Here is a 24,673-nt window from a genome sequence, read left to right on the forward strand (position 1 = left end):
CGAATCCCATCACCTTCCTGATTACCTCCCTTATATCTGTCACTCCCTTCGGTTCATTCCCCAGGCGTAATTCATTCTGTTTCTGTGTTTAATGTTTGTTTGCTTCCTGTCTTTCTTGTTTTGTTCCATTTTATTATTAAATTCAACTCCATGTACTTGCTTCCCGACTCAGCATACATGTTGCACAATAATGCCTCACCAAAGGGACGCAACAGAGATTTTTTAATGCTTTTTTTTTACTGTTGACGTAGGGGTCCAAGGGCGGCTGCCGAAGCAAGCGGGGACCCCTACGTTATAATCTCCACCCGGCACAGCCAGAAGACGACTGGCCACCCCACATAGCCTGGTTCCTCTCTAGGTTTCTTCCTAGGTTCTGGCCTTTCCAGGGAGTTTTTCCTAGCCACCGTGCTTCTACACCTGCATTGCTTGCTGTTTGGGGTTTTAGGCTGGGTTTCTGTACAGCACTTTGAGATATCAGCTGATGTACGAAGGGCTATATAAATACATTTGATTTGATTTGATGCCTCAGTTGGCTCGACAGGTTTCCATGCCTCAGCTGGATCGACAGGTTCTCAAACCTCGGTGGGCTCGTCAGGCTTCCATTCTTCTGCCGGCTCGTCGGGGTCCCGCGCCTCTGCCAGCTGATAGGGTCAAATTGGGGTCATGATAGGGGCTGCACCAAATGTTTGATGTATCATAATAATTGATTATGCTTATGTTGTATTAATAGAAGGGGAGGGGCTATGGGACCTCTCCTCCTCTACATTTATAGGGTCCTAGACTACAGATGAACAAAATATATATTCATAAGGTTTTAGAATTGTTCCACAGTCTTTTCTAAGTCTCTTTCTTATAAAGAAATGGTCTGAGAACTGTATGAATTATTACATGGGGTCTGTGAGAAAGCACTTCAGATTAACATAGAGCCCTGCAGGGGAGTAGAAGAGATGATAGGCTAGTCAGACATACCTCTATAAATCAACTTGGGGGAGTGGACATTTACTGCTGATGCCTAAGAAAACACTGGAACTATTGTATCTCTTGTAAGTTTGTATAGTTGTGTATGCATGGGCTTGGTCTGAGGAGTAGCAGGTAATGACGTATGCAGTGACATCACAGGATGTTGACTACAAGCATGATAAAAGCAACTTAGACTTTTCCTTTGGGGCAGAACTCATGAGAGACATCAGTTGTATGTGTGATGTTTGATCTTTGACTTCTGTCTACAGCTGTATTTTGATTAAAATTGTTGTGATTTATAAGTGCACATTTTGAGTGTTCCTTATTTGTTAAGTAAATAAAACAGAGCACGGAAAAACGGAACCAACACAGCTCTACAGGTTCCCACTCCTCAGCCGTCTCGACAGGTTCCCACTCCTCAGCCGTCTCGACAGGTTCCCACTCCTCAGCCGTCTCTACAGGTTCCCACTCCTCAGCCGTCTCTACAGGTTCCCACTCCTCAGCCGTCTCGACAGGTTCCCACTCCTCAGCCGGCTCGACAGGTTCCCACTCCTCAGCCGTCTCTACAGGTTCCCACTCCTCAGCCGTCTCTACAGGTTCCCACTCCTCAGCCGGCTCGACAGGTTCCCACTCCTCAGCCGGCTCGACAGGTTCCCACTCCTCAGCCGGCTCGACAGGTTCCCACTCCTCAGCCGTCTCGACAGGTTCCCACTCCTCAGCCGTCTCGACAGGTTCCCACTCCTCAGCCGTCTCGACAGGTTCCCACTCCTCAGCCGGCTCGACAGGTTCCCACTCCTCAGCCGGCTCTACAGGTTCCCACCTCCTCAGCCGTCTCGACAGGTTCCCACTCCTCAGCCGTCTCGACAGGTTCCCACTCCTCAGCCGTCTCTACAGGTTCCCACTCCTCAGCCGTCTCTACAGGTTCCCACTCCTCAGCCGTCTCGACAGGTTCCCACTCCTCAGCCGGCTCGACAGGTTCCCACTCCTCAGCCGGCTCTACAGGTTCCCACTCCTCAGCCGGCTCTACAGGTTCCCACTCCTCAGCCGGCTCTACAGGTTCCCGCGCCTCAGCCACTCCTCAGCCGGCTCTACAGGTTCCCGCGCCTCAGCCGGCTCTACAGGTACCCACTCCTCAGCCGGCTCGACAGGTTCCCACTCCTCAGCCGGCTCTACAGGTTCCCGTGCCTCAGCCACTCCACAGCCGGCTCGACAGGTTCCCGCGCCTCAGCCACTCCACAGCCGGCTCGACAGATTCCCACTCCTCAGCCGGCTCGACAGGTTCCCACTCCTCAGCCGGCTCTACAGGTTCCCGCGCCTCAGCCACTCCACAGCCGGCTCTACAGGTTCCCACGCCTCAGCCACTCCACAGCCGTCTCGACAGATTCCCACTCCTCAGCCGGCTCTACAGGTTCCCACTCCTCAGCCGGCTCGACAGGTTCCCACTCCTCAGCCGGCTCTACAGGTTCCCGCGCCTCAGCCACTCCACAGCCGGCTCTGCAGGTTCCCGCGCCTCAGCAGAAGTGATCGGCCCACTCCTGGTCCTCGGGACCGGCCCTCTGGTTGGGGTCCTGCGGCTGTCAGGGAGGGAGTACTGTCACGTCTAATCCCCCTCTCCGGCGCTCTTCGTCGCCAGTTTACTCATCATTGCACACACCTGCCACCATCGTTACACACACCTGCGTGAGACTCACCTGGACTCCATCACCTTCCTGATTACCTCTCCTATATCTGTCACTCCCTTTGGTTCATTCCCCAGGCGTTATTGATTCTGTTTCTGTGTATAGTGTCTGTACACTACTGGTGTTTCTTGTTTAGTTTAATTTATTATTAAATTCACTCCCTGTATTTGCTTCCCGACTCCCAGTGTACATGGTACAGGGTGTGAATGCACTGTACATGAGTTCTGTCTTTAGGAAGGCAGTTCTAGAATCTATCCACTTGCCTGTGAATGTGGACGAATCAATAAAAGAGAACCGCCATCACATCTTTGATTGTAATTGATGTAGATAACCTAGAATGCATCGATTACGGAACACTACAAACACAGGAAATGATATACATTGATTGAGTTCTGGAATTTGTCAGAGACCAATGCATTCTAGGAAGAGGACAGTGACAACTGTCCTATGTGATTACAGCCTCTGTCGCAGAATGAATGAATGTCACAGCACATTGGTTATTCATTAGTTTAAGTGTGAAGCGTTTTTACTTTACTATGGTTTCCACAAAGAAGATGTATTAAATATGAATCACCATTATTTAATGCTTTTTTTAAACAAGTTTCTTTTATTGGGCTTTTCAGTGTTTTACAGGCAAATGGAAAAATCAAACAACCAACTCTCTACCCCCTCCCCACCATCATCACCCTCAATCCCATGCTCTAACAGATAGATAAGTGAGGATTTGTACAGTCAGCCACTTGCATGAATACAGAAATTAGTTATATGAAAAGCAAAAACATTAAAATTCCCTTACACATGATCAGTGCATGGGTAGAGTATGGTGTGCATGGGGAAAGTCTGATTGGCTGAAGCCACGAGCTGGAGGTGATTTTATCACTCATGTGAGGGGGAGCTAAACTACTTGTTGCCAGCCAGACATAAACAACAACAACAAGCAGGCTGGAAATGAGTCCCACAATGCCCTCTGCAGGGGGATTCTGTAACAAAGCCAATGGCATAAAAAAGGTGTAAGGCCTAGCTTTGGTTTGGTGTTGTAGGTAACCCTTCATTCCAGGTCCTGTGGTGACGCTTTCTTGGGGATGGTGTCATACAAGGATGGGCAAGCATCTCTCTGAAGACTTGTGTAGTCGTCATCCTGTATGTCATTATATTCATCAGGGTCTAGGTGCATATCATCAATGGTTTCATAGATACAGGCGCTGGTCGTCTCACTCACATCTGAGTTTGAGGAATTGTTATTGGCATAATAGATGGTTTGTGTGTCTGCTCTGACATCACAACCTTTTCTGGATCCACTTCCTCCTCTGACATCACAACCTCCTCTGACACCACTTTCTTCTCTGACACCCCTTCCTCCTCTGACACCACTTCCTCCTCTGACATCACAACCTCCTCTGACACCACTTCCTCCTCTGACATCACAACCTCCTCTGACACCACTTCCTCCTCTGACATCACAACCTCCTCTGACACCACTTTCTTCTCTGACACCCCTTCCTCCTCTGACACAAATACTTGGTCTGACACCCTTTCCTCCTCTGACACCACTTCCTGCTGTGCGTCTCCTCTTCAGTGTACAGTAGATGAGAACTGAAGCTTTAGCAGCCAGGACAACCCCAACCACCCCCAGTACAGAAGCCAAAACAGACACTGGAAAAAACACACCTGTGTTGAGGTCCAAGGCAGTAGAGTTCTGAGCTCCCATCTTGTTCTCAGCCCTACAGTAGTACTGGGTCTTATCTCCCAGACTGACATTGGGGATGATGTACTTGTCTCTTCCTGCTCCTGTCTGTAAGACGCTCACTTCAGTCCCATTCCTCATGTACCAAGTGTAAGACTTCACTGGTGGGTTGGCATCACTGCTGCAGGTCAGAGTCACTAGACTGCCCTCGTCTATTTCACCACTAACGGACACTGAAGTGTTCTTCGGGCCATATCTCACAACCAGTGTAGCAGCAAGGGATGGAAAATCCTCAAAGCCTCTTACAACACAGAAGTATCTGCCTGCATCCTTACTGCTGACGGCATCGAGGATCATGGTCTTGGACTTGCCAGTGGCAGATGCGTTGTTCTTGTACAAAAGTAAGTCACTGAAGTTTGGACAGGAGGTCATGCAGGAGATAATGACGAGATCTCCCTCATTTGCAACAGGAGGAGTAACTTCTACTTGTAAGTTTGTGACAGACAGATTGACCCCAAATGGATCACTGTACTTTGGAACCCCTTGCGTTTCTAATGAGAATGTGTAATAACCAGAGTCACCCTCTCTCAGGTCTGTGATTCGCAGGGTGCAATCGTTCTCCTTCTTACCACGATACTCTATGCGATCATTGTCCAAGTATTTGACACCAGATTTTGACCAGATTCTGTCTGTGATGGTTTGATTACTGGGATATGTGTAATTGCAACGGAGTTCAATGTTAGTCCCGGCGAAGGCGCAGATGGTCTTGTGTTGGTGTGTCACATCCCAGCAGTTACCAAGGAGACAGAGTGCAGGGGAGTGGAGCTTCTCACTGTCTTTTACAGCACAGATGTAACTGCCTGCATCCTGACTGCTGACTGGGTCTAGGTACAGGTTGACATTCAGGGTCTTTGGGTTGGTAAGCTGTTGTCCGTTCTTGTACCAGATGTAGTTGGGGTTGAGATTGTCACTCAGAGTACAGGTGGTGCTACAGGTCAGTGTTACTTTCTGTCTGTTGTTCACAGTGGTTGTATACTTTGTCACCTTAAGAGCTGTGACAGTAACAGTGATTCCAGTTTTGATTAATTTCCATCCGGAGTTCTCTGACGGAACCATAACGCGATAGACAGCGGTGTCACTCTTTCTTAGATCTTTGACTTGGAGAGTTTTCGTGATAGAGAAGGAGGCGTTGTGTTTTATATACCTTCCTGAAACATCAAACAGCCACTTAAAACGTCCGGAATACGCTTTGTCAACTGTTAAGTCCTCGGGAATGGTCTTGTCCTTCCATTTCTTCTTGTTGTCATTGTTAAACCAGAATAAATTGCTAATATCTGACAACAAATTGTCATCATCATTTGAGAAATTGCAGCTCATGTTCACTGACGATCCCTCTAAAACACAAACGTTCTTCTCATCGCAACTCATTGCATCTACAGCCAACAGACTGGATATAAAGAGGAGTAGTCCTGCAAACATATCTCTTGCCAATGTGATGGGCATCAGTTAGAATGTGAAAGAAAGCTCACTGGCAGTGCAGTCGAACAAAGTGTTGAGAATGGGTCTTACTGCCTAAAGGAGGACGAGCCTAAGTTCCTGATACAGATCTGAACTTTCGAAGTGTGTTTGTTTATCAAGATAAGTATCTTACAGTGTGGACATTGAGGCCACAATGAGTTATGTTGCATGCACTTAGGCCCACATTAACATCCATGTATATGTACAGATGTGCATATGGGTAGCCTATGCACATACCCAAGGACTTATAGAGAGTATAAGTAGATTCATAAAAGTATAAAGTACTATATGATGACTACATGGAGGAAATGACTAAATATGACCAACTTGAAGGCCTAGTTTACAGTCTGTTGACTATGGAATCACGTTGATCACGTTATTCTTTCTAGGGGATTGAGGCAAATATGTTCAGGTCTTATACAAACATATGTGAAGCTATAACTGTTTTTATTCAAAAAGCTATATTCAACTGCTCCTTTGCCAGAGAGTGACCCTAACAGAGCGGAAGACCTAATCTATAACATCTAACACGATGCTGCTGTTGTTTGTTCCTATTGAGTAATTTCACAAGATGTGTTGTTCTCACAACTTTGATAAAGATCGAGCCATCTCACTTTTCTTTTAGTGTGTGTGCACGTGTGCTTTTTTAATAAATAAAAAAAATTCTTTACATTCTATACATTTCCCTAGACTTCTTGGTTCTCACACAGAGGTCCAAAGTACTGCGTGATCAAGCGTCCTTAGAAGTGTGAACATCTTTTCCATAGCAGGAAGTCTACACATTTTGATGTCAGCATCTTCTTCAGTTGCTAATGCCTAGCGCAAATGCCTAGCGCAAATGCCTAGCGCAAATGCCTAGCGCTAATGCCTAGCGCTAATGCCTAGCGCAAATGCCTAGCGCTAATGCCTAGCGCTAATGCCTAGCGCTAATGCCTAGCAGTAATGCTAACGGCTCAAGGCACATATACTGCTCCACACTAGAGATCGGGTTTCAATCCCTGAGTGTAGGACGTTGACAGAAACAATTGTAATCACACAGCTCCCTCTCTCCTATGACTATTCTCCAGCAATATACATTTTAATCTAACCTAACATCCAACAGTCACTAAACTGGGCCTAACCTGAAACCCAACTTCATGTACTGTAGAATGGAAATCATTGTCCGATTCTTGCAGTTAAAGATGGGATTATACTTTTGTTTTACAGGCTCTGGAGCAACACTGTTGACTTGCCACACGTCAATATCTACGGCCACATTTGGGCTCCCGAGTGGCGCAGCGGTCTAAGGCACTGCATCTCAATGCAAGAGACATTGTTGTAGTTTCTGGTTTGATTCCAGGCTGGCTGTGATTGGGAGTCTCATAGGGCGGCACAAAATTGGCTTAGGGTTTGGTCGTCAATAAGAGTTTGTTCTTAACAGACTTGCCTAGTTAAAGAATAAATGCTGAAGTGTGTGAAGGAAAATACATTTTTCATGTGTGCTATTTTCTTAATTTTTCTGTGCTTTCCATTAGTGGTTCAGTTGGTAGAGCATGACACTTGAAACACCTGGGTTGTGGGTTCAATTCTCCATGGGGGACCAGTATAAATAATTATAAAAATGTATGCACTCACTATTATAAGTTGCTCTGGATAAGAGTGCCTGCTAATTGGCTTAAATGTAAAACATAACACTATTGTATAGAATGTGTCAGTGTTTGCTTCCTATTGTGTTCAGGAAGAAAACACTGTGTTTTGCTCTCTCCTCGTATGTTTTCATCTCCGAGGCCTGGCCTGGCCCTCAGACTTTGATTCAAGAGAAAAGCATTAGTCAGTGAGCCTTTCTGGGTCTTCACTGGGAAAGTGAACCATCAGAAGCCAACAGTGAGTACCTATAACCATCTACTTCTTTTCATTTTCTGCCAGAACTTGAGTTGTCAGTTATTTATCTGTGAAATATCCAATGTGCATTAAAATCAGATCATTTAAATGTTGTCAGATCATTTAAATGTTGCTGATGAATTTCAGCACTTCTTCTGCACTCCCCCCCAAAAAATATATAATATCTGGTCATAGTGACCAATATGTGTGCATGAGAGGGACAAAGGGAGAGAGAAAGTGAGAGGGGAGAGTTCTGTCTTAATGAAGACACCTGTCACAACATATGGACTTACCATCCATTTGATTTGCCTCGAGGTTAAACTACTGCCTGCTGTTTGTCACAATACTGAAGGAGCCAACAGGTCCACTGAGCTAAACATGGGTATTCAATGGAACAGGATGAAGATCCACAGTCAGGAGAACCATGAGGAGTTTCTTAAAGCAATGGGTGAGAAGACAGAGAAGATGTTCATGAGTGTGTATTGTACTCTTATAAATGACTTTTCTTTAGTTTCTATTATGTGTTTTAGCTGTACCTGAGATGCTTGTCAAGATGCATACGGGTCTCAAGCCAACCACAATCATTGATCAGAAGGGTGACGACTTCGCCATCAAGAGTTGAGGCTACTCTCCTCTCCTCACTGTCACCAACTCATTCAGTATAGGAAAGGAGCCTGAAATCATGGATGGGGGGGGTTAGGGTAATTTATAAATTATTGAACATGTCATCTGTGTTTCTACCACACTGTATGAATGATTTTAGAACTACATACACATTAAAACTGAAGTGAATGTATTGTATGTGGCATGATCAACCATAGACCTAGGCATGTCTCTGCATGATCGACCATAGACCTAGGCATGTCTCTGCATGATCGACCATAGACCTAGGCATGTCTCTGCATGATTGACCATAGACCTAGGCATGACTCTGCATGATCGACCATAGACCTAGGCATGACTCTGCATGATCGACCATAGACCTAGGCATGTCTCTGCATGATCGACCATAGACCTAGGCATGACTCTGCACTCTAAATTCCAAGCTTCTGCCTCTAACACTAGGAAGCTCTTTGCCACCTTCTCCTCCCTCCTGAATCCCCCCCCCCTCCTCCCTCTCTGCAGATGACTTCGTCAACCATTTTGAAAAGAAGGTCGACGACATCCGATCCTCGTTTGCTAAGTCAAACGACACCGCTGGTTCTGCTCACACTGCCCTACCCTGTGCTCTGACCTCTTTCTCCCCTCTCTCTCCAGATGAAATCTCGCGTCTTGTGACGGCCGGCCGCCCAACAACCTGCCCGCTTGACCCTATCCCCTCCTCTCTTCTCCAGACCATTTCCGGAGACCTTCTCCCTTACCTCACCTCGCTCATCAACTCATCCCTGACCGCTGGCTACGTCCCTTCCGTCTTCAAGAGAGCGAGAGTTGCACCCTTCTGAAAAAACCTACACTCGATCCCTCCGATGTCAACAACTACAGACCAGTATCCCTTCTTTCTTTTCTCTCCAAAACTCTTGAACGTGCCGTCCTTGGCCAGCTCTCCCGCTATCTCTCTCAGAATGACCTTCTTGATCCAAATCAGTCAGGTTTCAAGACTAGTCATTCAACTGAGACTGCTCTTCTCTGTATCACGGAGGCGCTCCGCACCGCTAAAGCTAACTCTCTCTCCTCTGCTCTCATCCTTCTAGACCTATTGGCTGCCTTCGATACTGTGAACCATCAGATCCTCCTCTCCACCCTCTCCGAGTTGGGCATCTCCGGCGCAGCCCACGCTTGGATTGCGTCCTACCTGACAGGTCGCTCCTACCAGGTGGCGTGGCGAGAATCTGTCTCCTCACCACGCGCTCTCACCACTGGTGTCCCCCAGGGCTCTGTTCTAGGCCCTCTCCTATTCTCGCTATACACCAAGTCACTTGGCTCTGTCATAACCTCACATGGTCTCTCCTATCATTGCTATGCAGACGACACACAATTAATCTTCTCCTTTCCCCCTTCTGATGACCAGGTGGCGAATCGCATCTCTGCATGTCTGGCAGACATATCAGTGTGGATGACGGATCACCACCTCAAGCTGAACCTCGGCAAGACGGAGCTGCTCTTCCTCCCGGGGAAGGACTGCCCGTTCCATGATCTCGCCATCACGGTTGACAACTCCATTGTGTCCTCCTCCCAGAGCGCTAAGAATCTTGGCGTGATCCCGGACAACACCCTGTCGTTCTCGCTATAGGAGAAAGCCCTGCCTCCAGCTGCTTAGAAATTATAGGGACAATTAGGAGGCCTGCGTCTTGTGACCGTAGCGTACTTGTAGGTATGTACGGCAGGACCAAATCAGAGAGATAGGTAGGAGCAAGCCCATGTAATGCTTTGTTGGTTAGCAGTAAAACCTTTAATTCAGCCCAAGACTGCACAGGAAGCCAGTGTAGAGAGGCTAGCACTGGAGTAATATGAACAAATTTTGGGGTTCTAGTCAAGATTCTAGCAGCAGTGTTCAGCACTAACTGAAGTTTATTTAGTGCTTTATTCGGGTAGCCAGAAAGTAGAGCATTGCAGTAGTCTAATCTAGAAGTGACAAAAGCATGGATACATTTCTCTGCATCATTTCTTTACAGAAAGTTTCATATTTTTGCAATGTTACGTAGATGGAAAAAAGCTGTCCTTGAAACAGTTTTGATATGTTCGTCAAAAGAGAGATCAGGGTCCAGAGTAACACCGAGGTCCTTCACAGTTTTATTTGAGACCATCAAGATTAGTTGTCAGATCCAACAGAATATCTCTTTGTTTCTTGGAACCTAGAACAAGCATCTCTGTTTTGTCCGAGTTTAAAATTAAAACATTTGCCGCCATCCACTTCCTTGTGTCTGAAACACAGGCTTCCAGGGTTGGGCAATTTTGGTTTCCAATCTCTCCAAAATAATGTGGTGATTGATGGTATCAAAAGCAGCACTAAGGTGTAGGAGCACGAGAACAGATGCAGATCCTTGGTCTGATGCCATTAAAAGGTAAATTAGCACCTTCACGAGTGCAGTCTCAGTGCTATGATGGATGATGAAGCGTTTCGTATACATTGTTTGTCTTTAGGAAGGCAGTGAGTTGCTGCGCAACAGCTTTTTGCTGCGCAACAGCTTTTTCAAAAATGTTTGAGAGGAATGGGAGACTCGATATAGGCCGATAGTTTATATTTTCTGGGTCAAGGTTTGGCTTTTTCAAGAGAGGCTTTATTACTGCCACTTTTAGTGAGTTTGGTACACATCCGGTGGATAGAGAGCCATTTATTTGGTTCAACATAGTAGGGCCAAGCACAGGAAGTAGCTCTTTCAGTAGTTTAGTTGGAATAGGGTTCAGTATGCAACTTGAAGGTTTAGAGGCCATTACTATTTTCATGAATGTGTCAAGAGATACAGTATTAAAACACTTGAGTTTCTCTCTTGATCCTTGGTCCTGGCAGTTTTGTGTAGACTCAGGACAACTGAGCTTTGGAGGAATACGCAGATCTAAAGAGTCAGTCATTTGCTTTCTAATGATCATGATCTTTTCGTCAAAGAAGTTCATGAATTTGTCACTGCTGAAGTGAAAGCCATCTGTACGATGTGCCCTGAGAGTCAGGAAGCAAGTTCAGGGAGTGTGTTTTGAAAAAAAAACAATGACCAACACACAGACATGACACAGAAACAGTGACACCTCAAGAAGGAACCAAAGGGAGTGACATGTATAGGGCAGGTAATCAAGGAAGTGATGGAGTCCAGGTGAGTGTCATTGTGCGTTGATGCGTGTACCGATGGTGACAGGTGTGCGCCATAACGAGCAGCCTGGTGACCTTGAGGCCAGAGAGGGACCATAGGTGACAGCCATCCTCACTTAGGGAGTGCTGCTTTTTAGTTAGCCTTGTAACAGTATCAAAAATAAATGTTGGATTGTTCTTATTCTCCTCACTTAAGTTGGAAAAATAGGATGATCGATTAGCAGTGAGGGATCTTTGAAACTGCCTTTCCAAGCTAATCGGAAGACTTCCACTTTGGTGTAGCTCTATTTCCGTTCCAATTTTCTTGAAGCTTGCTTCAGGGCTCGGTATGTTCTGTATACCAGGGAGCTAATTTCTTATGACAAATGTTTTTTGTTTTTAGTGGTGTGACTGCATCTAGGGTATTACACAAAAGCTTACATTTAGTTCCTCAGTTAGGTGGTTAACCGATTTTTGTACTCTGATGTCCTTTGGTAGGTGGAGGGAGTCTGGAAGGGCATCTAGGAAAGTTTAGGTTGTCTGAGAATTTATATCACGGCTGTTGATGATCCTTGGTTGGGGTCTGAGCAGATTATTTGTTGCGATTGCAAACGTAATAAAATGGTGGTCTGATAGTCCAGGATTATGAGGGAAAACATTTTAGATCCACAATATTAATTCCACAGGACAAAACGAGGTCCAGAGTGACTGTGGCAGTGAGTAGGTTCGGAGACATGTTGGACAAAATGAGGTACAGAGTGACTGTGGCAGTGAGTAGGTTCGGAGACATGTTGGACAAAACGAGGTACAGAGTGACTGTGGCAGTGAGTAGGTTCGGAGACATGTTGGACAAAACGAGGTCCAGAGTATGACTGTGGCAGTGAGTAGGTTCGGAGACATGTTGGACAAAACCCGCTGAGTCGATGATGGCTCTGAAAGTCTTTTGGAGTGGGTCTGTGGACTTTTCCATGGGAATATTAAAGTCACCAAAAATTAGAATATTATCTGCCATGACAACAAGGTCCGATGGGAATTCAGGGAACTCAGTGAGGAACGCTGTATATGGCCCAGGAGGCCTGTAAACAGTAGCTAGAAAAAGTTGAGTAGGCTGTATAGATTTCATGATTAAAGCTCAAAAGATAAATGCAGCTGCTATTTGCTATTTGCTATTGTAAATGTTAGCAACACCTCTGCATTTGCAGAATGCGCGGGGGATATGGTCACTAGTGTAACCAGGAGGAGAGGCCTCATTTAACACAGTAAATTCATCAGGCTTAAGCCATGTTTCAGTCAGGCCAATCACATCAATATTATGATCAGTGATTAGTTCATTGACTATAACTGCCTTGGAAGTGAGGGATCTAGCATTAAGTAGCCCTATTTTGAGATGTGAGATATCACAATCTCTTCCAATAATGACAGGAATGGAGGAGGTCTTTATTCCAGTGAGATTGCTAGAGCGAACATCGCCATGTTTAGTTTTGCCCAACCTAGATCGAGGCACAGACACGATCTCAATGGGGATAGCTGAGCTGACTACACTAACTGCTAGTGGCAGACCACTAAGATGGCAGGCTGGCTAACAGAGGAGGCAGACCTTTTCCTTTTTCCCGAGGTACTGGCGTAGCCTCTTCCACAGAGAGGCGTTCTTTTGGGGGGTGGGGGGAGGCATATTCCTCTGCCCAAGTGGTGACCCATCATTCACGGCAGGTGGGGCATGTTATTTTGGCATTAATAAGTGTCACATATCAGTTTGCAAACAATGTAAGAAAAAAAATGTGGTTAATATATTCGCATACAAACATGGTCTCTTTTTTGCTTTCTTGAGTAAGGCAGCTCCAAAATACGTCACCGCAAAATCTACAGGGAGAGTTGGAAAATTCAAGCCCCTTGGGTGCTGCCATAGAATTACCTTAGAAGTGCTCATCCAGGAAGGCTCAAGGTCATTGGCCACAGATAAAATGACATCAAATCACGTTATATCTACCGTTGATTTGATTGGACTGATCATGTCAACATCATACTTTCAAAATCTTAGCTAGCAGTCATCCTCATGAATCAAATTGACAATCTACAATCTACAATTTACCTTTATTTAACTAGACAAGTCAGTTAAGAACAAATTCTTATTTTCAATGACGGCCTAGGAACAGTGGGTTAACTGCCTTGTTCAGGGGCAGAACGACAGATTTGTACCTTGTCAGCTGGGGGATTCAAACTTGCAACCTTTCGGTTACTAGCCCAATGCTCTAACTATTAGGCTACCCTGCCGCACCAATATGAATAGAAATTATAGATAAAATGTATTGATGCTCATCGGCCATTGGACATAAAGATTACACAAGTTGGAAATCGCAAATTCAACAATGAGTGGTTTGGAAGGGATCAGTGGCTAACTGTAAGCAGTGCAAAGCAATCACTAGCCTGCTATTCAGTGAAGTTGGTGTGTGGTCCAAATCTAGGGTTTAAGGGTCTCTTTTCCAAGCTTAAAAGGATAAACATTCAGCTTTGGCCATGCTGTCAATCCAGCATGACTTCTGCCGAGTTGACAACAAATAGAAACTCGGGAATCTCAGACTTCAGTGAGTTCAAAACAACTGAGAACTCGCTTTGAACGGTCATCCAACTCAGAATTCCAAGTCGGCCTCTTCCAAGCTCCAGATTGAAAGTAATGCAAAGTGTAAGTTGTGTAGTAAGCTGTTAGTAGTCCATGTGCCTCACCCTAATCATTTGGTCCCTTTCCCCCTCATAACTTAGCCTACTGTTCTGACTTGGTGGTGCACATGTAGCCTATAGCCTGTTCTAGAGAAATTTACAACATCGAATATTGTAAGAGCTTTCATTGTCTGCTTATGTCCCCTTATTTATCCTGTGGCTCTGACTTGGCATACAGGGAGAATACTGTAAGAACGGCCCATGTTCTGAATTCTGACGCTGTACATTTCAAAAGTGCTGAACAAATAGTTATATTGACTACGTCCGTCCTAGCTTGCTCATTAATGTCTTAACATAAATTACGGATTGTCTCTTATACGTTCGTCATCCCCTTATGCCATAGTTTGTACAGCCGTTTCGCTGTCAGACAAGGCTCAGCTGATAGCCAGGTGTAGCAGTGGTAAGGTGTTGGGACAGCTTTATGTAGGGCTTAACAGTTTGTGGGCACCATTTGTCACCGTTATAGTGCAATTAATGTATTGTTTAGTGTAGTTTAGTGTAATGTTTGCCACTGCTCAGCCCACATCTCTGGTTGGGTGTCCACAGGCAGGCTGATGTGGTGGCAGACTTCCAGAGCCTAATCCTCGGGGATACTTGCTATGGTCTGTTGTGAGCATCTTTCCCCCAGTGACTAGGGTCAAGATGCTAAAGGTAGAGATGGGAGCTCCAGGAACTGATCATGATCCTCACAAGGGGTCTGAAGCGAAACCACCTTTTACATTTTCCGATGGACTAATTTGATCCATGATGAGAGCTTTTGATCAATCGATAGTAATAAAGGAATACAATTTATTTTAACCTAAATATACAGTGCATTTGGAAAGTATTCAGGCCCCTTGACTTTTTCCACATTTTCTTATGCTACAGCCTTATTCTAAAGTTGATTTTAAAAAAATCATTATCAATCTACACACAATACACAATAATGACAAAATGAAAACAAGTTTTTGGCAATTTTTGCAAATGTATTAAAAATAAAAGAACCGATACCTTATTTACATAAGAATTCAGACCCTTTGATATGAGACTCGAAATTGAGGTGCATCCTGTTTCCATTTATCATCCTTGAGATGATTCTATAACTTGATTGGGGTCCACTTTTGGTAAATTCAATTGATTGAACATGATTTGGAAAGACACACACCTGTCTATATAAGGTCCCACGGTTGACAGTGCATGTCAGAGCAAATATCATTCCATTTTCTGTAGAGCTCTGAGACAGGGTTGAGTCGAGGCACAGATCTGGGGATGGGTACCAAAACATTTCTGCAGTATTGAAGGTTCCCAAGAATACAGTGGCCTCCATCATTTTTAAATGGAAGGAGTTTGGAACCAGCAACACTCTTCCTAGAGCTGGCCACCTGGACAAACTGAGCAATTGGAGGAGGAGGGCCTTGGTCAGGGTGGTGACCATGAACCTGATGGTCACTCTGACAGAGCTCCATAGTTACTCTGTTTTGCTGGGAGAACCTTCCAGAAGGACAACCATCTCTGCAGCACTCCACCAATCAGGCCTTTATGGTAGAATGGCCAGACAGAAGCCACTAATAAGTAAAAGGCACATAACAGCCCACTTGGGGTTTGCCAAAAGCCACATAAAAGACTCTCAGATGATGAGAAACAAGATTCTCTGGTTTGATAAAACCAAGATTGAACTTTTTGGCCTGAATGCCAAGCGTCACGTCTGGAGGAAACCAGGCACCATCCCTACGGTGAAGCATGGTGGTGGAAGCGTCATGCTGTGAGAATGTTTTTCAACGGCAGGGACTGGGAGACAGGATTGAGGGAAAGATGGACAGAGCAAAGTACAGAGATCCTTGAGGAAAACTTGCTCCGGAGTGCTCAGGCCAACACATTTTTAAAACATTATGCATGCATGGAGTTTTTTATTTAACGAGGCAAGTCGGTTAAGAACACATTTATATTTACAATGACGACCTACCGGGGAACAGTGTTTTATTCAGGGGCAGAAAAATAATTTTTCTTCTCAGCTCTGGGATTTTATCCAGCAACCTTTCGGTTACTGGCCCAACGCCTCAAAATGCAGGCAGTAATGATACAAAATTCTATAATTGTATTATTATTTTACCTAAAAGAAAAGTCATAATTACAGGCAGTTAGCATACCATACAGGTAGCATACCTAGTTGGGACTGGCAACAAAACCCACCGAGATTATTTTATGTTAGTTACTCTTTAACAAAACCACCTACTCAGTACCTACAGTAGGGATATTGCTGCTTCCTCAGCACGCTATGATAACGGCACCTAATGTGTTCATGCAGGGCTCATCTAACTCCCTGGTTATACACAATTTAAAAAATAAACAGCAGATGTTGCTAATTGTGTTTGCGCTTTCACTTGCTTACAATTGCGCGAAGTAGAACACGCGCCTGCGCATTCCTTCTTCCACGTTGCTGCGCCACAATCTCTGTCTGCGCATAAAGCCAAAACATAGCAGAAATATTTGGTGTAAAGCTGCGTTCTTGCTGAATATTTTGAACATGGCCAGATATTTGAGACCTCCAAATACATCGCTTTTCATCAGAAACATTTCCGATGAATCCAGGTGAGTACACATTTGGAACATATCCCCCTAGTCGAGTCAACTAAATACTTCTACGCCCCGAGCTAGCTAACATTAGCCCAATGCTAGTCGGCTAGCCACGCGCTTCGGCCTGACTTGACCTTACCGGGGTAGATAGACCAGAGGAGGCTAGACTCAAATCCTAGTCCATAAAAATCAAAAGAAAGCTACTATCATTAGATCAGATTGATATAGATACAAACGTATGTTTCAATCTGGCAATACTTCGGAGTAGTTAGTTGTCCTGCCTAATGAGCTAACGTCGTTAGCTTGCTGTAGCTTCCGGTGCACACTTCGGTGGGAAAATAAACTCCGCTTTTGCTTTATGGAATTCTAATATAAATGGCTTAAACATATGACTGTTAGAATGACATATTCCCCATATCTAGCTAGTTAACAGCCATGTGTTTTATTTGCAAGAACAATACATACACAGGCCTACACATAGTAACACAGTCGCCCAAAGGCAGGCAGATGGCGATACTGAGGTTAATTAAACCTTACTGTCCAAAGGGGAATGCAACGTTATGCAGCCAACTATACTCATCTCCTCCGTGGACCCGTTTATACTTTAAACATTCTCAATTCGGGCAAAAAGTCGTCGATAATCGTTTTATTGTCGACAAGGCTATAAATATATAACCTACTTTAATTAATGAAACGCCATTTTCCACTACCATGCTACTGTGGCTAGTCCCAGATGTTGCGTATCGCGTTCTACCAATCGTGTTGCAGCAGTTTGTTTTTCCACAGCTTTTCCACAGATAGTTACAAAATAAGTTGTTCCCAGAAATCCTTGAATATAATATATCATGTACCATATCACCCAGTCATCACCAAGACCAGTATACGGTCTCATCGAATAATGCACAGTCCAGCTTATTTATTTTTTTATTTTTTGCCTTTATTTAACTAGACAAGTCAGTTAAGAACATATTCTTATTTTCAATGACGGCCTGGGAACAGTGGGTTAACTGCCTGTTCAGGGGCAGAACGACAGATTTGTACCTTGTCAGCTCGGGGGTTTGAACTTGCAACCTTCCGGTTACTAGTCCAACGCTCTAACCACTAGGCTACCCTGCCGCCCCTTATTGTCTGTTTACATATTGAAATTGTTTATTAGATTAACAAATATGGTGTGTCAATCTTAACTGATTTATGTATCAGGAAATGGAATGCGCCACACTTCAATCACGTTTATTTTGTAGAGCCCTTTTTACATCAGGATTTGTCAGTGTTTTACAGATATCCAGCCTAAAACCCATAATGAATACAGGGTGCGGACACTTCAAGACTGAAAGGACAGGTGGTCTTTAATGTTTTAGGCAGTCAAGGGATGTGGTGGTAAGAGGCATGGTAGTCAGATCTGTCCAGGGCAAGTCAGCTAGCCTGCAGCATGGGATGGGCAGGTCAACCAGGTGGATTGGTGACATGCAGAGCCAGGAATCCTCAGGCCAGGGTTCCCTCAGGCATAGTGAGAGAGAAATGGGGTTATTAGTGGCAGCATTCGGATCCATTTAAAATAAAAAATGTATAGTCATTTATTTACTATTAATTACACTTTTCAGATTGCACAAGTTTATGAACATATCACTTAATAGACCTGTAAACAAAACAATCATTACATGAATTAATGTGGGTTAAAAAATCAATGTGTTCTACTTTAAATCTAATTTAAACTTGATAATTTCACATCGTAAATATTTCATCTTATTAAAACTGAATATCGTTCTGTAAATTAGTTCATGCTAACAAATCCAATACATGCCATTGAAACTATCAGAACGGGGGGAGAGACTGCTGCAAGTCTATTGCCGCACTGGTGTGTCTATTTTAAGTAACATAATAAAAAGCAATCCATCAATATCCATCAGTTTAAGTTAGATGTTTTTTTTGTTGCATGAACTGCATATCAATAGGCAGCCTTCCGCATCTGCGGTGGTAGATAACCGAGCTACAGTGACGTTTGTCAGACCATGAGACATCCCGAAAATCGGTCTTCTCACGAAGACGTCTGCACGGTTTGGCTCTGCGGCCCCCACAATTGTCACAGGTCGGAAGTTTGTGCAATCTGTCAACTTCTGTTGGTAACGTTTGGGCTACTAACTGTGAGCCCACAAAAGTGAGATTCTCACAAACACGTCTCCGTTTTGCTCTACGACTCCCACAAATGTCACAGGACTCGTGACTATTATTTCTACATTGTAGAATAATAGTGAAGACATCAAAATTATGAAAATACACACATGGAATCATGTAGTAACCAAAAGAGTGTTAAACAAATCAAAATATATTTTAGATGTGAGATTCTTCAAAGTAGCCACCCTTTGCCTTGATGATACACACTCTTGGCATTCTTTCAAACGGCTTCATGAGGTAGTCAGTCACCTGGAATGCAATTCAATTAACAGGAGTCCCTTGTTAAATGTTAATTTGTGGAATTTCTTATCTTAATGTGTTTTATCCAGTTGTGTTGTGTCACGGTAGGGGTGGTATACAGAAGATGGTCCATATTATGGCAAGAACAGCTTTAACAAGCAAAGAGATAAGACAATCCAATTCTTAAGACATGAAGGTCAGTCAGTCGGGAAAATGTGAAGAACTTTGAAAGTTTCTTCAAGTGCAGTCGCAAAAACCATCAAGCGCTAAGATGAAACCGGCTCTCATGAGGCCCGCCACAGGAAAGGAAGACCCAGAGTTGCCTCTTCTGCAGAGGATAAGTTCATTAGGGTTACCAGCCTCAGAAATTGCAGCCCAAATAAATGCTTCACAGAGTTCAACTAACAGGCACATCTCAACATCAACAGTTCAGAGGAGAACTGAATTTTTATTTTTATTTATAATTTCACCTTTATTTAACCAGGTAGGCTAGTTGAGAACAAGTTCTCATTTACAACTTCGACCTGGCCAAGATAAAGCATAGCAGTGTGAACAGACAACACAGAGTTACACATGGAGTAAACAATTAACAAGTCAATAACACAGTAGGGGAAAAAAGGGGGGGAGTCTATATACATTGTGTGCAAAAGGCCTTCATGGTTGAAGGCCTGATTCAAGAAGGAGAATGAGTAGGTGTGTCCAAACTTTTGACTGGTACTATGTATATTAATAAAAAATATAAAAAATCCTGAGCTCTTATCTCCTCCTGGATATAGCAAAGACATTTTTTTTGCCATTTATGAATGTGTTATTCAATGCGTATGTATGGACTATATTAGTAAAGGCCGAATTCATTATTTTATCCTAAAATTCACGGGGGATACGAGTGTATAGCTGGCTGCATAATATTCCCATTGGCCGGTAAGCTGAAACAACTAAATATTGCGATCTGCCGGCATTTGGGCTACTAACACAGGGGATTTGAACAATTCTTGGAACTAAGATACATTTCAGAGTGTGCATGAACTTCAAAAAAAGTTTAAATTGTGTTTTTAATGCAAAGAAGTGGTATCTTCATATTGCCCAACAGAAGCCACCAGTCTCAGCGGTCTGTCCGTGGCTCCCATGGTGGTGCCACTTTATTCTGGAACTTAAGACTTTTCCTCCAGGTCATTGAAGTGAAATTTCTATCTATTTACGGTATTCAGGCCTGAGGATTTGCGGCGTGAGTTTGGTCGCTATGGGCCTGTAGTAGATGTCTACATTCCACTTGACTTCTATTCACGCCGACCGAGAGGATTTGCATATATTCAATATCCTTTCCCTTCTACAGTGAGCGTTATGAAATATGTGTTTCTCTTTTTGTTTTAATTTTGAATGTGGTGTAAACTTAACATGCTTTCTCAAGACGGTGTCTTCAAGCATTGAGTTTTGGTTGTATAATTGATTTGCTGTGACTGTTTTCTGTATGTACACGCTGAAGAACTTTTTAATATCTAACTTACATTTCTCTGTTGCCCCAGAAAATGTAAAGGTATCCAGTTGTTGTGGAAAGTAGAGTAGATCTAAAGACAAGCAGCAAAAGACCGCCAGGATGCAAGAAACAGAGAGAGGGAGAAAGGTTGAAAAAGAAAGAGAATTTAAAGCTTGAAGAGACAAAGGAAAAAGGGGGACGGAGTCGAGGCTTGGATATGTCATCAAAAGAAAGAGGAAAAGGGAAGAGATTTTAAAGGGCAAAGACGAGCAGGAAACCCAAGTTCTTCTGGGAGGCGGTTAAAGAGCTTAAAGATCAAGATGTAAGTCAAAGTCGAGCGTGTTTAAGGTAACAAACCTGAATTATTTTGTATCCTCTCCAAAAAAATGAATCGACAAATATTACAGGAAAAGCAATCATAGCCAATATGCTAAATTTGATTCTTAATTGAACTAAGAAATTATAATTGTACTCTTATCAATATATTTTGCACTCAACAATATCATTTGAAACTAAGGCAGTATTGGTTACTTGGTAAAGGCCATAAAATTAGCGACACATTATTGAAACATGTTTGCCTCATCTTTAATCTTCAGAAGAACCCAACATGCACTTAACAATTGTTCCACAACCTACGTTTAGCTTTATACTGTCAGCCAATATGGCTTCCCTTTTGATTAAGTGGCAGAAGATGCATTGTATTACAACAGTTGTGCTGAAAATAATTTAACCACACAAGGCCAGAAGGTAAGAACCTTAACAGCTCAGCAAGTTTGAAGATGTGCGCGACGCAGAAGATGCTCTTCACAACCTGGACAGGAAGTGGGTGTGTGGCCGACAGATTGAAATCCAGTTCGCGCAGGGAGATCGAAAGAGTAAGACAGTTACCCCAATTTATTGTTTGCTGAAGTAACTATGTACCATATCGAGCAATTTACTGATTTTACTTTCAAGCTGTAAGTTCAAATACATGTATTTCCTACCTGACGTGGAACAGCTGTAATACTTTCAAGTAGAGCTAAAGCATTTAGTATGGTATGTCTGCGAGTTGGGTTTTTCTCTCTTTACCCAAGCACCCTTTTTATTTTTTCCATCACAGCACCCAATCAGATGCAAGGGAAAGAGGGGGGATCTTCGCGCAGCTCTTCGCGACATGATGATCGTGACTATGATCGGGACAGCCGCCGTAGGCGCTCTCGCAGCCGTAGCTACCAAAGACGCAGGTCACGCAGCCCATCCTACGAGCGCCGACCCAGACGCTCTGATAGTCCCCGGGAGTAAGCATGCTTCAAATAACTCTATTTGGAGGGGATGGGGGGGGGGGTTTCAAGCTGCGAAGCTTCTATAAAATGTCAGTTCTGCTGAGTACATTCTGCTTGACAATATACTTTTGTTACCCAGCTCCCGTGGAAGGATGTATGGTGGTAGAGGAAGAAGCAGGAGCCCGGAAAACGACAGGTGGGTCCTTCACAGCTGAACCACTGACAATTACATTTACATTTAAGTCATTTAGCAGACGCTCTTATCCAGAGTGACTTACAAATTGGTGCATTCACCTTATGACATCCAATGATTGCATCCCAAATGGCACCTCTATTCCCTATATAGTACATTACTTTTGACCAGGATTTATTGGGCTTTATTCAAAAGTAGTGCATTATATAGGGAATATGGACCTATTTGGGAGGTACACAGAGCTATGTTCTGGGCACTTTCAATTCATCTATCAATCATTAGTTGGCTGTGATCTTCTGTCACTTTTGCTGTCTTCGTCAGTGGAAGTGAGATTCTAATAATCCAATGGTTTTGTTCTTTACGCAGGCACAGGCCACCCCCACGTGACCACAGACGACCCCCTCCTGGGCACTCCCCTCACAGCCAGTCCCGCTCCCCTTCTCACTCCAGATCCAGGGCCCAGAGGGAGTCCAGAGGAAAGTCTCGTTCCCACTCCAAGTCCCTGAGCCCACAAGATGGCGACTTCCACCAAGCCCCCGGTGGCTATGAGCCTCGGGACGAGGCGTCGTCCCGTATGCGTTCCTTGTCCCGCTCGCGTTCCCGCTCCCTCTCGCGGTCCCGCTCTCGCTCCAGGTCCTGGACTGGACGCAAGTCAGGGGGACACTAAACATGTTTGTTGGATCTTTTTGACAGTAGTTTTCTTGCTGGATAATTGAATGTTCATGGAACAGTTGTTGGTTGGTTTGTTTGTTTGTTTGCAAAAATGATATTCCTTTGTTTTTTCCCCTGTTTTTTTTCTTTGAGGAAAGACAAACATGGTATCCTTCTGTTTTTAAATCCATCAATCCCAGAAATGTCCTGTCGTTTACACCCTCTGTTTCTAGTCATTATATCTTATGTAAAAGGGTTGTCTTTCATTTGACCCAGGGCTATAAGTACTGTACAGGACAAGATCAAGGCCAGGATTGCATCCCATCAGTGGTAGGTTTGTGTAATAACACACATTACATTTTAAAGGTAATTTCCGTTTGAGCCAACATATGCAGTCTCGGCAAACGAGGGAATATTGCTTTTTAAAGTTGCATAGCTGAAAAGGGCTGATCAGATTGAATCCTGGCCCTTGTCACTAAAATCATTACCGTGACTGTCTAGTCAGGTACATTGGACACCGTTTCACACAGTTGGGATGATTTGTAGTGTAAGTTACCTGGCCTGTATAAGAGTCGCTAGCCACTGGTGGGACAGTTCATTTTCTAATGCTGTTTTTTTAATTTTATTTTATTTTTAAAGATTTGTTCAGCGATACAGGCCCATGTTAGTCCTGTTTTGATTTAATACATTCTGATAGCCCTAATTTTCATGCCTTCCAGGAATTCTAGAATTTCAGTAGTGTCATCCTGTCAACTGAAGGTTTGCGTTAGTTGCTATGGTTTTTACATAGCCTGTTGTATTTTGTATTGTTTTCTGACATAAAAACATGACCTTGATCCTTCTCTCTGTGTTAGTGCTTCATACTCAACGGTTCCTATGGTGGCTTGTATTATTCTATAATCTTTGTTTCTTTCGACAGCAACTCAAGAAGTGTAGTCTTCCTTCCTTCTAAATATCAGTTATACTCCACTGTATATGCAACTGTATCTTGAGTAATAAATGTGTAAAAATGAATGGTAGTTATCTAGTTTGGGTGGCATTCTATCAGACATTGTTTGCTTGCATTTCTGCATTTGAGGATGTTTTAGAATTCAATACAGTGTGCAAACATCAGTCTTACTGAGACGTCGACTTAAATCCGAGGATATCTGTACCTGGCAATCTATTTGATTCTGTAATATCACTATACACAAAATACCTCGAATGCTAATACCATACACGTGATTCGGGAGGAATAATTTATTTTCATCTTGATAAAGGTCAGACGAGCTTATTCAAAAAATCTAAATAAATATAAGTTGGATGGATAAAATGAGAAAGAATAGGTTTTGAATTTGGTATGAAGCATAAACTTTGAACTGAGCTGAACAGTTGGAACAACAGCGCAAAGTAACAAACATTAAAATATATCAATCAAATATTCCACTCAATTGCTTACATGTTCCATTTGATTCCAATTTTAACTTGTAAGTTTTGGTACATAAAATACTAAATTTCGCAATGGGATGTGTAAGGTAACCATAGCAACTGCAAGTGTGGGTGTTAAGTCATAATGCTTATTTTGAAACATTCTCAGCTTTTGGATTTAAAGATCCTCCATATGACTTACATTTAGTCCTGCATTTTTTTCCAATACAAAAGAACATTTATTTTAATCCCGTCTGCTGTGCATAGTTTTCCCAGATCATTGTTCATACTTTCCGTGATCACGATTGCTTTGTATAAAATGCTCAAGAAGGGGGAGCACAGAAAGCACTGTTTCTACAGAAATGAATGACAGTCCTCAAAAAAATAACAATTAAATTGGTGGAAATATTACATAAGACTCCGCTACAGACAGCAACAAAAACAGTTGAAACTAAGTAGTATTGCTGTGGTAGAATACCAATTGAGAGCAAAATAGTTCCTCCAACTTTGAGGTCAGATGCTCTATTAAGTGCCAAAGCTTGGTATGTGCATTACTCCATTACTTCATAGAACAACAAGCAGTA

At 43.5% G+C, this 24,673-nt stretch overlaps 2 protein-coding genes across 2 annotated transcripts; one reads left to right on the plus strand and one right to left on the minus strand.

Moving 5' to 3' along the window:
• Window positions 1-3,277: 3,277 nt before the first annotated feature.
• On the minus strand, window positions 3,278-6,084 carry LOC118377640 (hemicentin-1-like). Its single transcript, XM_035764585.2, has one exon. It carries the CDS (start codon window positions 5,824-5,826, stop codon window positions 3,688-3,690), a length of 2,139 nt encoding a protein of 712 aa, XP_035620478.2. The 5' UTR covers window positions 5,827-6,084; the 3' UTR covers window positions 3,278-3,687.
• A 10,440-nt stretch (window positions 6,085-16,524) lies between these two features.
• Window positions 16,525-23,518, plus strand: LOC118377641 (serine/arginine-rich splicing factor 10-like). The gene is made up of 6 exons (XM_052472743.1): window positions 16,525-16,705; window positions 20,311-20,414; window positions 21,347-21,451; window positions 21,676-21,853; window positions 21,978-22,034; window positions 22,398-23,518. Exons 1-6 carry the CDS (start codon window positions 16,641-16,643, stop codon window positions 22,696-22,698), a joined length of 810 nt encoding a protein of 269 aa, XP_052328703.1. The 5' UTR covers window positions 16,525-16,640; the 3' UTR covers window positions 22,699-23,518.
• The last annotated feature ends 1,155 nt before the right edge of the window (window positions 23,519-24,673 follow it).

This window comes from Oncorhynchus keta, chromosome 20 (genome assembly GCF_023373465.1).
Source record: "Oncorhynchus keta strain PuntledgeMale-10-30-2019 chromosome 20, Oket_V2, whole genome shotgun sequence".
NCBI lineage: Eukaryota > Metazoa > Chordata > Actinopteri > Salmoniformes > Salmonidae > Oncorhynchus > Oncorhynchus keta.